Here is a 14,573-nt window from a genome sequence, read left to right on the forward strand (position 1 = left end):
ATAAGCTTGTGGCTATCGGTCACACGGAAATAAGTTTTACTATTTTAAACTTGGCTCCATTTGTGACTTGTACACTACACTGTATAGCCGCTCTTAAAATAATAGCCGAAAAAATGTATATTTTTTGTATGTTATATACAAAAGTTACACAAATTTTATACACTTTTTCGATTATAAAATGTAAATAGTTTCTGGCGCGACTAACAATAGAAAAAATCTTTTTTTTTTTTTTTTTTGGTGTCTATTACACTAAAGAAAAAAAATGTTCAAGTCACTCTCCTAGTCCTATAAACATACAAAAGCTGCACTTCAACTATATATATATTTTGTACTATATATATGCTGAAAGGAAATGTGGTTGGAAACACACTTGCTCAAAACTAAGCCCCACAACTCTATGACATGGAGATTGCAGTGGAAACTAGAACAAACAATGTCCATTTGGCACCAATCAAAGACTCAAGAACCTTATCCCACATCATAAATCTAATCTTCCCAATATCCATTTCCCACACATTCAAAAACCAAGGCAATCTCCCTTCACATATTGATCACAAAATCTAAAACATATTCCTCCCACAAACATTAAGAGGAAACCAATCCAAAAAACAAAGAAAAGAAAGGCTAATTGTAAGCAATGGCTTCAACCCAATGTTTCTTGCACCAACATGCACTCTCTAACTCAGCAGCTAGAACAACATCCTCAGTGTCATCACAGAGGTACGTTTCATCCCTCAAGCCTAACCAATTGGCTTGCCGTGCCCAAAAACAGTCCTCGGCTCAAGAAGATGATGGCAATAGTGTCGCCGTCTCTCGACGATTGGCTCTCACTGTCCTCATTGGTGCTGCTGCCGTTGGTTCCAAAGTTTCCCCAGCCGATGCTGCTTATGGAGAAGCTGGTATGTCAAGTTCAATTTTGACATACTGTCTCAAAGAATGTTGTATACTATCTGATCAATTAAAAAATAACTACACATACTTGCCCATAATATGTGAAATTAGCCGTTTGGAAAGTAGAACGTATATACAACCTGTAATAACGAGTTAAATATGCTGCAACAACAACAACCCAGTAAAATCCCACAAATGGGGTCCAGGGAGGATAGAATGTAGGCAGATCTTATCCCTACCCCGGAGGGATAAAGAGGTTGTTTCTGAGAGACCCTCAACTCAAGAAGACGAAAATAGACAATAGAAAAATCAAAAAAATAATATAAGCATCGTAGGAAACAGAAAATAGATGAAAAAGCAATAACAACAATCAGTAATAAAGCCACAGTACTATGAAAAAACGGAAAAATAGTGTGGAACAACCTACACCACTAATAATCCAAGACTAGTTAAATACGCTGACAGTAAATTCATTCTTTACGGTGTTAGTGTATATAAACTAAATCCCTTTGAACACATTCATTATGATCAGAATATTGATCAGACGAACCTATATAAAACAACTTCCATGGAATAACATAAAGGACAGCCCGATGCACTAAGCTCCCGCTATGTGCGAGGTCCGGTGAAGGGTCGGACCACAAGGGTATATTATACGCAGCCTTACCCTGGGTAACGCGGCAACAACTTTACTAGTTACGCCAAGGCTCCCCTTCTTTCACGGAATAACATGATGAGGCTTAAAACGATCATTGGATGGAATTTAACGATGGTTTTTGTGATATATATATATATATACAGCAAATGTTTTTGGTAAGCCAAAGCAAAACACTGATTTCTTGGCATACAACGGAGATGGATTCAAGTTGGAAGTCCCAGCTAAATGGAACCCCAGCAAAGAAGTTGAGTTCCCTGGTCAAGTTCTCAGATATGAAGACAACTTTGATTCCACCAGCAATCTCATTGTCACTGTCACTCCAACTGACAAGAAATCCATCACTGACTATGGCTCCCCTGAAGAGTTCCTCTCTCAAGTAATTACATTTTTCTCTCTCTCTCTCTCTAAGCATGCATTTTATAGACTGAAAATTGCACAAAAAAGTGATGAGTTTTGACCTTGTTCATATTTTGTCTGAGCAGGTGGACTTTTTGCTAGGAAAGCAAGCTTACTTTGGTAAAACTGATTCAGAGGTAAGTAGTCATAACTACAGTGAATGATTGTAAAAAGGATTTGTTGTTCTGGTTATTTGTAGAGTGGGAATACTTTTACATGGAACAAGTGAAGTAAGTCCTAGAAATACATGCCCTATAGTTTTTTTAATATCGATAGTGTCTGGTCCAACTTGCGCGCACCTACACTATTCCACTTAGAGGAGGAGCCAGGATTTGAAGTTAATGGGTTCAGGATTTTAATATTTTAAGCCATTCGGTTCTAAATTAATATTTTATACATATTCAACAGATTTTTTAAGACAAATACAGAGTCTGGATCAAAGTTATTGGGTTCAACCGAGCTCGTAGCCAAAGCGCTATGTCCACCCCTAATTCCATTAGGTATCAGCTATTTCCTACTAGCAGAGATACCGGATAACTATGTCGGCCTAAATGCCCTACAATTATCAACATTCAAGAGCAGATGTAGAGTATGGCCGTCGAGTTCATCTGAACCCAGTACTTTTGTCGCATAGCATAAATTTATGTGTACAAATTCATTAAAATTGCAATAAATGTTAGGTCTGAACCCATAACTTTAAAAATACAATGGGTTCAATGTTAAAAATCTTAAAAGTTGAACCCACAGAATCTAAATCATTGATCCGCCCTGTCAACATTTGTTTGCTAAAGCACTATCTATACTAGTGTATCAAATACAAAAATGAAGAGGGAATTTGTTGCTGCAGGGTGGATTTGAATCTGGTGCAGTGGCAACTGCAAACCTATTGGAGGCATCAAACACAACTGTGGGAGGAAAAGAGTACTATATCTTGTCAGTATTGACAAGAACTGCAGATGGAGATGAAGGTGGTAAGCACCAATTGATCTCAGCTACAGTAAATGATAGCAAACTTTACATCTGCAAAGCACAAGCTGGTGACAAGAGATGGTTTAAGGGTGCTAGGAAGTTTGTGGAGAATGCTACCACTTCTTTCAGTGTTGCTTAAAAATGGAAAATAGTAAAACCATTAGTATTAAGTTTGTATGTACTTAGTTCTCCCCCCTCTTAAAATAACATATGGTGCTGAGATGAGTTGCTTATTTGGACTTTCTTTTTTCTCTTTTCAAGCCACCCCAAAAAAGTTTGTAGAGATGTTTGAAGTATTGTTGGAGGAAGCTAATGTTAATAATATAATATTTTCTTTGCATATATTTGACACCCTTTTAGAGATGTTTAAAGCCCTGTTTTTTACTCTGTTAAAGGTCTTAATCTATATTGTTTGGAAGGGAAAAAGTGTAGTTCAAGAAGAGAAGTCATTTAACAACTCAACTCACAAGGCTTTAGTAACAGATAAATCTTGAGGAAAAATTATGCAATCATCTCAACAAAAAAAGGGCAGACCGGTACCAGACCGATACACTAAGCTCCCGCTATGCGCGGGGTCCAGGAAAGGGGCAAACCGCAAGAGTCTATTGTACGCAGACTTACCCAGCATTTCCGCAAGAGGCTGTTTCCACGGCTCGAACCTATGACCTCCTAGTCACATGGCAGCAACTTTACCAGTTACACCAAAGCTCCCCTTCAAAAAGAAAACTGGAAACTTTATGTTCACAAATTGAGTGCAAGAGAAAACAGAGGAGTTTGATCACTCCAGCTTCTGTTTTCTCTTCTTTTTCAGGTTATGCTAAGGACCAAAACTCACTTCTCATATGCAAATTTTGAGTTACTAAACCATAGGCAAGTTTTATAACTATGTATCGATAACATGCCCGCGAATAACAGTTAAATCCCCTCTTAAAACCCCTTCTTTTCACTACTTTTTTGGGAGATACGAGCAAATGACAGTGCATCCAACCTGTTCAAACTATTTGACTACTTCCCCAGCTTAACTTCAGTAAGACAAAGCAATCACTGAGAACAGAGATATGGAGAAAGTACATGAATTATTGATGGACTGAATGCAATTTTCACATTCTTGTTTGTCATAAATGTTTGCTTTGACATGAACGTAATGAATATACAGAGAACAGTGAACAGGGGTAAGAGATCAATCTTGTAAACATTACACACTGTCCTTTTGTATCTGGCTTCAGCTTCGCCCATTGCAGCAGTTCGCGCCATTAGTAACAGTGCCATGCTGATTCATATTTACTCGATTCAAGCCCCATATACGGATACTACGATCATCACTTGCCGATGCCAGCATATGAGGATTTGTTGGATTCCAGCTAACACAATTCACTGTCCCAGAATGTCCCGCCAATGTCCCAACAAGTTCACCCGAGCCTCTATGCCATATATAAACCTGAAAGTAATGTATAGACCAAGATCAAAGTCTCTCTCAAGGATATAAGACTAACACTAAGTTTATGGTATAGACTAAGATCAAAGTCTCTCTATAGAGAATACAAGGTCCGAATCCAACTGTCTACAGATAATAAAGATAACGTGGGCAAGGATATATAAATGGTCCGAAAAACTCTGAAAAACTGGAAATTTTGCAATAACGAGACACTCAATGACATGGAAAGAAGAGAGCATTTGAAAACCATGATTATTGAGAGCAGTGGTTATTACAAAGGCAGGATGTGGGTCCAAATAGGAAAATACACTTTACTCATGATAGAAGAAACTCAAAAAGAAAATTAAGCAGATTGCCAAAGGCAATTTTGAAATACTCAAACAACAGGAATACAACAGAATTAACTCTTTAGGGCATCATTTTACAAGAATCCTAGAAAATGCAAGACAAATAATGATGTTGCTTGCATATATGAAGCATAAACATGAAATGATTATATTCTAAAAAATCATAACTTGTTCACAGGACTTTTTTATGCTGGAAAACATGGTGTATGAATGAATAAACGAAAGAAGCTTTTTATGGTCAAAAGACAGACCATCTGCAATATGCAAACCTGATTTGAGGAATAGAATTGTCAATTTATTCATGTGCTAATATGCATACAACGCAAACCTCCAACGACAACAAAAAGTTCTGCAACATAAAAAGGCAGTGTGCTTCTAGATCAATAAGAGAAGAAGTACCTGTGAGTCCTCGCTTCCACTGGCAACGAAAGCTTGATCTAGTCCTCCAAAGCAAGACCTCACAACAAAACGAGAACGTTTATGCCCCTTATATTTGGTTATGAGTTTTACAGTTCCCTGTACATCCCAAAGATGAATTTCTTGGTTCCAAAGACTAACCAATACATACTTATTGTCCGTGGACAATACAAACGAGGTTATTGCTTGATCCTCTTGAATTACTTTCTCTGTTCTTGATTCCCATTCAAATAATACTATCGTATTTTCTTTACAAACAGAGACAACATGCTTCCCATCACTTGTTATTCCCAAGTCCGATATTCTAATAGTCCTGTTGCCTTTCCAACATTCCAGCTCTTTCCCTTCCAAATCCCACATGCTAATGCTTTTGTCAGTTACACCACAGAATATCCTCTTGCCATCAGGAGCCCATCCGCATGAGATCAAACCAAGTCCATTTTTCTCATAAATGCGTATACATTCACCGGACTCGACATCCCACTGTCTGACAACTTCTTCTACACCACAAGTGAGAATCTGATGGTCGTCAGGACTCCATGATATATAGGAGACAGGTTTTTGATGACCAGAAAATAGGTGCCTTAAGAAGACACCGTCCAATTTGACCTATAAAGAGCAGAAAATTAAGGGATGAACTTAAATGCTATCAACTGTCTGATTAGTTCAAATCTTCATGATCAACAGCTCTCTTTTCTTTCATACCCACCACTCCCTCCCACATAAAGACCATTTTTTTCTATTTAACCTTTTCTTTTTGAAAAAGGTAACATATTTTCTATTTAACCTTTAAACACCAACTTTTACTATTTAACTTTTACCAAAATGAAATGCACCTGATATTAGCATCTTAAAGTTTGGAGGAGAAAGAACCTTGCATATCACAGCTCTCAAAAATATAATCAAGCATCAAAAAGAAGAGGACATGAACCCAATATGTTCTATATTAATCCTGTTGATAAGCAAACAGAAGCAGTACAAGTACCAGCCATTATTTAAGGAGTAAATACAATATAAAACTCTGATTTCCAACTTACAAAGCTAGCTGAATAAAGCACATCATCGCATCTAGAACACCCTTAACATTTCTTTTCTAGGCAGTTTGTTCAAAATTCCTCCTTATAGTGAAGTAATATTGGCCTTCAGCTTTCATTTTTTCAAAAGTACATGGAACTCTTCCATGTGTTTATTTCTCTTGAAACTTAAAAAGGAAGGATCAATCATGATATGAAACACTATTCCCTCCGTCTCATTTTATGTCAGGGTGTTTGATTGGCCACAGAGTTTAAAGATGTTATTTTGACTTATACAATACATTAGCGATGATGGAAGAGTATATTAAAGTAGTATTGAAAAGACAACAAACATCACATCAAAGTTAAAGTGTGAATACTTTAGTGAATTTAAATTCTTAAAAGTTGTTTAAAATAGAATAGTGGAACATGCCAAATGGGAAGTGTGTCATATAAATTGGAAGGAAAGGAGTAATTATAATGGAACTAAAGCCAAAATATACTTTAAATTGATGTTGTATTCAACTAATATTCATAGACATGCACATCAACATTTAACATAGACATGCACATCAATGTTTTAACATGCCATCCATAACTATTTGGCAACATATTCACCTTTAGCCATTCCAATATAATAACTTTGTTCTTAACAATGGAATAATAATGAATAACTAAATCAATATATTATTGCAGGCAGAAAAATATATTTTAGCATTCCTTATTCAGTTCTGGATGAGACATCTATTACAATAATTGTCTAACTTGAACCATGAAATAGCTTGCACTATTCTAATCAGTGATAATGGACAATCTATGAGGCTAAATATTTTACATAGAGCCCAAGCCCCATGAAACTAACTCCTCAGTCTATATATAAAATCAGCTTGCAACTGATTTTTGCTTTTTGCTTTTTAATTTATTATGGACAAGTAAAAGAGACATTAAATAAATAAATTTTGGACAACTAACACCTCAGCCTACATAGGCTTCACTGCAATTCATGTGGACCCAAAAATACAAGCCATGACATTCTTTTTTTAACAGACTAAAAAAAGAAACAGTGTCACATAAAATGGAACAGAGGGAGTAATACATTAATTCACAAACTTTTGCTTTATATAAAACCCCAAGGGGCAAGGTAGGTCACCATTTTAATCAAAATGAATAACTTTTGGTTGTATTACTATATGAGGTTGGGGAAACCACGTAAATTGTTTGTTTGAGGACCCATACGTGGCATGCCATGAGACTCTGAAGCATACAAGAATGGCATCATCTCCGGATATTAATTCTTTAAGGCAGAAGTAAAAGACCATACGAAAGGAACTGCAACATAAGATGCACAAAGTGGAGAAAAGAAATCCAACAAAAAGCAAAGTGAAAATTGATCTAAATTGAAAAAACAACAATTGTTATGACAACAATATCAAGAGGATTTAAACATACCTCCCATATAATGACCGAACAATCAGCAGATGACGAGGCTAAGTAATTTCCATTATGGGAAAACTGCAAGAACCAGACTTCATCACTGTGTTCTTGTAAAATCTGGTGCAGTAGAAGCAACAAAGAAACAATTAGAGCTTAAGGTGTCTAACAAATTTGATCTTCAAAAATCAAACTCCAGTACCAACGATTGTTCTAAAATGACAGAGAACACAAAAACAGCTAGTTGACACATGTAAAGCTGGTAAAAATATCAAGTGGAAAGCCAGTGAAGCTCAAAATTCTCACGCACATTTACATTTCGCACTTTTACAACCCCCCATCCCCCACCCTCCCAAAACAAAGGCACATACTTTCTGCGTTCACTCACAGTGGATCCAACCACATCTTCTGGTTAAACACCCCAACTAGGTCAACTAGCAAATAGTATAAACAAGATGAACAACACTAGCTACGCCTTCATCCCAAACAAAGCCAAAAACTAGAGAATAAAAAGCACTTACTTGTTTACACATTGAACATACAGCGACAAAGGAAAGGGAGCTAAATTTCATGATTTAAAAGTTTGGCAACTATCCATCAAATGATTCAAATCATTGTGAGTTTGTGACAAAAGCCTCATAAATGGTGGAAACAAGCTCATTAAAGACCAGGAAAGCACAAAGCTCCCAGAAACCAATAGTGCTTACCGTTAACTGCAGCACCGAAGAAAGAAACCGCATTCACTATTAAGCTCGCTATGATACGACTGAACTATTCATATTAATTTGCTGAACAAACAGGGGCACGAACGAATATGCTTTTAGTTAGAGTTTCATGGTAGATGACTACTGAAAACGAACCGATATTTTGGAGATCAGCAGCACTGAAAACTGGAGTCGAATCACTGTTCTTCCTTTGCTATTTGGTGAACGAAGGATTACATTAGCTTCTAGATAGTTTGTAAATGTACTTTAGTGTATAGAACTATAGATACGCTGAAGCAGTTTAAATGGTTTCGTTTTGTGTGTGGATATTAACTTGTTACATTATTAATGGAAGTTCTTTTTTGAAGGAAGCGTAATGGTAAGAGTTGCTGCCGTGCGAGCAGAAGTTCAGTGGATAAAACCCGTGAAAACAATATCTTGCAAAAATCAAGATAAGATTGTCATGTGGTCTGGCCCTTCCTCAGACTCCTAGGAGGAGCTTAATGCACGGGGCTGCCTTTTATACGAAAAAGATAAAAGACTTATATTATTTTAAAACTTGATGCAACAATTTAATTGCTCCCCGACATGTCTTACAGAAATTTAACAATCTAAGAAACATCCCGTCCATGCTTATTAAAACAAGCCTTTTGAAAGAGCATATGCAAAAAAGGCAAAACCTTCAACCACAAAAAAGTTAAAAGAAGCAAGCATGAATTCAGTGAATGCTTTTCAACAGAACACCATCATATGTAATTCAAACAGTGATATAAAATAGCAGTAGCAAGGGTTTTAACCACAATGATTCAGAATGCAAAGGAATAAACTTGAATAACACTTGCCATCATATTCATTAACCACCATTTATATTCTCAGATAAAGATAGGACAAACTAGTGTGTGATTGCGAGATGCATTGAACATGTCTTACAATCAGCGGAATGCAAAAGCTTGTAGCACAAAAAAACACCCAAATATTGATGAGATCTAACCTGCACAGTTTGAGATGGAATATGATCTCTTCCGCACTTATGATCAGTGAGCAGTGACATTTCACCTACTACAGAATTGTGAAATCTACAAGCATCTAGTTGCAAGTCAAGAGCCTGTTGAACAAGATGTACCAATCTCTTTTCTGGAATCATAACTGTCGGGGGAAGCAAACTTTGCAATTCCTCTAAAAGCTTTGTACGTGACTTTACTCTCACTATACCTTGACCTGATACCCCAGAAAGAACCTGCTGAGAAGGTGATATAATGAAGGAGGAAAGCTGATGGACCCTATTATTTTCTATGGAAAGAGGTGAAATCTCGGTCCTCAGTGTCTTCAGGGCATCCAAGACTTTTTCTTTGTCCAGCAGTTCAAAAAACTTCTGCTCCAATATCACAAACGATGCCAACTTTATAATTTTTTCATCCACCAGACCAATTTTTTTCAATGTGGTTAAACTTTCATCCCATTTACCATCACGAATTTGCTGCATAAACAAATTAATGTCAGAAGAGTGCAAGGGTATCCCTGACTCTTCCTCAAGATGGGCCCCAGCCTTATTATAACCAAGAGAATACAATGCCTCAGTTATGATCCGAACAAATTCAACTTTCTTGACAACCCCTTTTGTACCAACAACCTCATCATCCCCTTGAAGATCCAGGGGCCGAGCCATTGAGTCACCCAATGAACAACTTGCACGATCTCTAACAAATGTCCCGTCCGAAATATCTACCAATTGTCCAGAGGATAACTTCACACGTTTTAATGGCGGTTCCTCATCCTCCCCACCTCCCATGAAACAAACACCTCAGCCCATATATAATAACAGGGGGAAGAAAAAACTGAAAAGTTGAAATTGTATGCCTAAATCCTTCAATTAACGAAAGAGACTCCTATGTAACACCAGAAAAGGAAATAACATAAAATTAATTAAATAGAAACAGAAAAAAGGGAGCAACTTTGAATGATCAAAGATTAGAAAAAGAAAACGATAGTAATGAGACAGCACGCAAAAGTGCAAAACACAGAGGTGAAAGAAAAAATCTGCAATTAAAGAGTATAGGCTAATGTTTTTTACAAGTACGAAATCATTTTATTGATGAAGATTGCGCAGCATTAAGCAAAAGCATCGGTTGATATCTATAACACACATACGTGCCCAATAAGTTATATGAAAGAAAATTGTTTGGAGAGATTCTCAACAAACAGTACTGCCAGTTTCAAACAGTCAAGAGCTCTTAACCATCCCCTATTAACACCTTAAACAGACAACTTAGAATTAAAGAGAATTACAAGATAAAATGCCATCACAAGTGCAACTAGTAATATAGGACGTGATGCCAGATACCAGTAATTGCTTCTGCCTTTCCTTTTTTTTGTTTCTTTCCTGCTTAACTTGAAAACTCAATAAACAGATGGCTCCTCCGGTACTAGAGATTTGGATCCATATACAAGGCACAGTGCATAAAATTTTCTTTTTAAGAACAATTCGAGAGAGGAGGGAGGGCCAGCCTGAAATAATAACTTAACAAACATACGGCCTAAAATAGAGATCCAGAAAGAAGGACTACTAATATCCAACCACTGAACAACCTGCCAGAGTATTGCTCCCAGGAAGTCCACATTAACATAAACAAAGGATTTGCTACCATTTTATTTGCATAACCTACTCAATCTTCTGAATACTAGCCTCTAGATCAAACAGATACCAAATTATGAAAACTGATGCAACACCAGAAGGAGATTACAGAAAGTACAGATGTTTTTACCAGTGAGCATGGTAACACACAAGTCCTCCATTAATCAACACTCAAGCTAGGTAGTTACTGTAAAATGAATAAATAAATTTGCCTCTCGATGTTTGCCCTTGGATGTTCAAATTCAATAGAAAAGAAAACACATCCTACATACGTTACAACTACTGACTTGATAACTCTATCCAGAATAGCTTAGCCACTAACGGGAAAAGTCTAGTCCTCCTAATCATATGCAAGGATGCCTTGAGGCCATAAATTGAGCCACAATGAACTGGAGTTATCAACACAATCTCTCACTCATTCGTTGCAAATATTTTCAAGAGCTGGCTACACAAGGTAATCATTCTCTCAAAACGACAAACAAGGTCTACCCTATTTCTCTACAAGATTCTTTGACCTGTTATATCAGATCTTGCCAAAAAAGTTAATTCCTCTCCTAAGCAATATATAAGCGCGCCCACCTAACCCCTCAAACCTGTTTTGATCAAGAGTGATAGCAACGGACACACATATATGCACAAGGTAGTAATGAATCTTAAGCCTTTTAAACCTAGTATCTATGATCAACAATGAACTAATTATGGACAATTGAACTCCAATATGCAATTGCATTTACAGTACATCTAAACCAGTCAACTCCATCAACAGCACAAACTACGCATCTTGATGAAAAGATTCAATGGGAATTCAAAGTCATCCAATAACAAACAAAGAGTTAGTGCATTACAACACTACAAAAACAACAATGGCACTACTTTATAGAATCTGTCACTAAGGTAAAGCAGGTAAAATAGTAAATGTCCTAATCGATAAAAGTAAACTTCTTGCAAAAGCTAATTCAACTCAAAATACATCTGAAGTCTAACTTAACTTATGCAAACCATAATCTTTTTTTAGTAAAAATAAGCATACTACAAACAATCACCCAAAAACCAACTCGCAGAAATCAGATTATAGATAATCCACTAACAAACAAAATCAAGAACGAAAACCAAAAAGCATTTCCGTACAAGAAAAGTAAAGATTACCAGAAAATAAAGAAGTGCGATTGGGGCAAAATCTGCAATTATCCAGAAAGTAATTTGAAGATTCAGATCAAAATGGATACAGAAACTGATTGAGCAAATTGTATCCTTAAGTTGTCGGCAAGCTAAGAAAGAGTAGTAGATTTAGGTGGGTAAAAAAGCAGTTGATTGGGAAACAAAAGAGGAGCTAAAGAAGGGTAAATGATTTGATTGTTGGGTTGGAAGTTAGAATGTGGTAAGAGAGAGAGAGAGAGAGAGAGAGAGAGAGAGAATTGGGTATTTGTTAATGGAGTTTTTAGGGGCAAGATTGTATGAAAAGAGAAATGGAGAAAAGTGTAGTTTGGCATTTTTATTTTACTTTTTACTTATATTATTAAGGGTCCCTTTGTGAGGGTATTATTTTTTGCGCGGTTTTAGGGGACCACCTCTCTCCATGGCTCTAGGGCGGTTCAAAATCAGAACTAGAACCATTAACCGAATCGAACTGATGACTTATTGGCATAGTATTGGATTATCGGAGTAATTGATAGTGAACGGATTGAGATTTTATAATTAACGGTTTAATGGTTTGAAGGCAGATTACTTAATTTTCTTATCGGGTAAACCACTGACCCGTTAAAAAAAATTATATTTACACTTGTACCCCTATGTGTATAAAGTACTATTGAAACTCTAAATGGCTAAATCCCTAATTTCTAGTATTTTCTAATTCTCTACTGTCTGCCGCCATTAGAGGCAGAGAAGTCGTCAGTCTCGTCTCTCTCTTGAACTGAGAACTGAGAAGTCGAAAAATTAAAATCTCAATAATTAATACGTGTATGTTTGTATGAGAAGTCTTGATGGTATTAAAATTTTGGTTAATAGATGTATAACGGTATGAGTAGTCTTGAAGACTCTTCAATTAAAAAATACCGTTTGGTTAGATCTTAGATGGTATAAAAATTTTGGTATTGATTTGAAATTGTTTGGTATTGATTGAATTATTGTTCAAAAACTTTCTATTTGGTTTAGCCGATAACCGCCCGATAATTGTTAATATGATACCAATCTGCCCGCTGTCTTATTGGATGGCTAGCGGAGTACTATATTTATAATCCGATAACCGTTAAGTTGAACCGTTAAGCATAATTATCCGCCCGATCAATCTGATAAGCACCCCTACTCAATGACTCTATGTTATAATAAGCTACTTATTATTTATTCTAAGTTATCGATCAATATTATTAAATAGAATTACGTGTAATTAACTATTAAATGATATGATTATTTACATGCATAAAATTTAAACTCATGCAAACTCTCCTAATTGATGAATTCAAATTTACAGAGGATTTATATGCTATCATCTATTTTAACTGCAAAAACATGTTTTTGTAGAACTTAAAACAAAGGCAACAACAACATATCTAGTATAATCGCATAAATAGGTAGGAGAAGGATAATGCGTACGTGGATCTTATTCATGCCTTGTGAAAATAGAGAGGTCGTTTCCGATAGAACCTCAGCTCAAAGAAAGCAACATATAATCATGTGATAGTCACTTACTAACAGCTTGTTTGGATGGTTGTTTACCTATTGGCTATTGTATTGTATCGTACTGTTACTTTAAATACAATATTTATTTTGCTTGTTACTTAACTTTTATTGTATCGTATCGTTAAATTCATCGTTACATAATGACAAAAAATATCACTTTATGTAACGACCAATTTGATGTGGTCGCATCGTTACATTCTTTCCTCTCTCATCTTGCCCTTCCTTAATATTAAATAATCATATTTTATATTTTATCCTACTTTTTTATATAATAATTCTATCACATAATATGCAAGTTTATTCTTCATATTATCGGTGCATGACAACATGAAACAACGACAAATAATACAATCTATCCAAACGTTGTAGTCCGTTTATCAAAATAATATAATAAAATACAATACAATACGATACATTTGATATTTTACTTAAAATACTACTTTTATTTAATATGCTTTCTATCCGAAAGAGAATTTATATAAAAACATAATTCACAATTTAAATATGATTCTCTAGCATCATCTATTTTTAAGTTTCAATAAGTTAATAAACTGACGCATAATTCACCATACAATATCATGATAACTAATTATTTGTAAATAGCTACTAGCTAATACTGAGATATTAAATTAATAAGTATTGTATCTCATAAACGTGAAAAAAATAATATTTAGAAAAATAATTATAAAAAAAATTTATGGACTATTGTATAGTAAAGACATAACAAAAGCTAATAAGTAAATACTTTTGAAATGAAAGATTTATTTAAAATTTACTATCATAGCAGTCTTAGCGGATAACAGGCTATAATTTTTATTTTAGTTATGACATAAAATACTCTCAACTAAATGATTTATGATTAAGAAATACGTAATTTTGAATAGTCAACGATTTGTTAAGAAAATTTGAGGATTTACAAGGTTAGTTACATACAATTGCATAAAGTTCTATTAGGCGAGCCTAGTACCCTGGGCGTTGGGCGTGTCCGGGGCGTAAGCCCC

The 14,573-nt window shown here is 35.6% G+C and overlaps 2 protein-coding genes across 3 annotated transcripts; one reads left to right on the forward strand and one right to left on the reverse strand.

Annotated features, from left to right (window-relative positions):
* Window positions 520-3,258, forward strand: LOC109228559 (oxygen-evolving enhancer protein 2-1, chloroplastic). Its single transcript, XM_019393689.1, has 4 exons — window positions 520-899; window positions 1,693-1,925; window positions 2,032-2,082; window positions 2,793-3,258. Exons 1-4 carry the CDS (start codon window positions 638-640, stop codon window positions 3,051-3,053), a joined length of 807 nt encoding a protein of 268 aa, XP_019249234.1. The 5' UTR covers window positions 520-637; the 3' UTR covers window positions 3,054-3,258.
* Window positions 3,972-12,379, reverse strand: LOC109228558 (WD repeat-containing protein 26-like). Of its 2 annotated transcripts, none has more exons than XM_019393688.1 (5): window positions 12,040-12,379; window positions 9,253-10,043; window positions 7,576-7,677; window positions 5,096-5,722; window positions 3,972-4,352 (listed from the first exon to the last, which is right to left on the reverse strand). In XM_019393688.1, exons 2-5 carry the CDS (start codon window positions 9,925-9,927, stop codon window positions 4,137-4,139), a joined length of 1,620 nt encoding a protein of 539 aa, XP_019249233.1. In that variant the 5' UTR covers window positions 9,928-10,043; window positions 12,040-12,379; the 3' UTR covers window positions 3,972-4,136. The 2 variants fall into 2 exon arrangements, with proteins under 2 accessions (XP_019249233.1, XP_019249232.1); XM_019393687.1 differs by having other exon boundaries at window positions 9,253-10,147.

The sequence above is a fragment of the Nicotiana attenuata genome, chromosome 7 (assembly GCF_001879085.1).
Source record: "Nicotiana attenuata strain UT chromosome 7, NIATTr2, whole genome shotgun sequence".
Lineage (NCBI taxonomy): Eukaryota > Viridiplantae > Streptophyta > Magnoliopsida > Solanales > Solanaceae > Nicotiana > Nicotiana attenuata.

Bases quoted from the DNA above. Each gene is read 5' to 3' on its own strand.
- LOC109228558 (XM_019393687.1), bottom strand. From the start codon at position 10,050: ATGGGAGGTGGGGAGGATGAGGAACCGCCATTAAAACGTGTGAAGTTA. The intron at 7,678-9,252 runs GTTAGATCTCAT...CTACTGCACCAG, and splicing joins TTCCATCTCAAACTGTGCAG to ATTTTACAAGAACACAGTGA. The intron at 5,723-7,575 runs GTATGTTTAAAT...TGCTCTTTATAG, and splicing joins GTTCGGTCATTATATGGGAG to GTCAAATTGGACGGTGTCTT.
- LOC109228559 (XM_019393689.1), top strand. From the start codon at position 638: ATGGCTTCAACCCAATGTTTCTTGCACCAACATGCACTCTCTAACTCA. The intron at 900-1,692 runs GTATGTCAAGTT...ATATATATACAG, and splicing joins TGCTGCTTATGGAGAAGCTG to CAAATGTTTTTGGTAAGCCA. The intron at 2,083-2,792 runs GTAAGTAGTCAT...TTGTTGCTGCAG, and splicing joins TTGGTAAAACTGATTCAGAG to GGTGGATTTGAATCTGGTGC.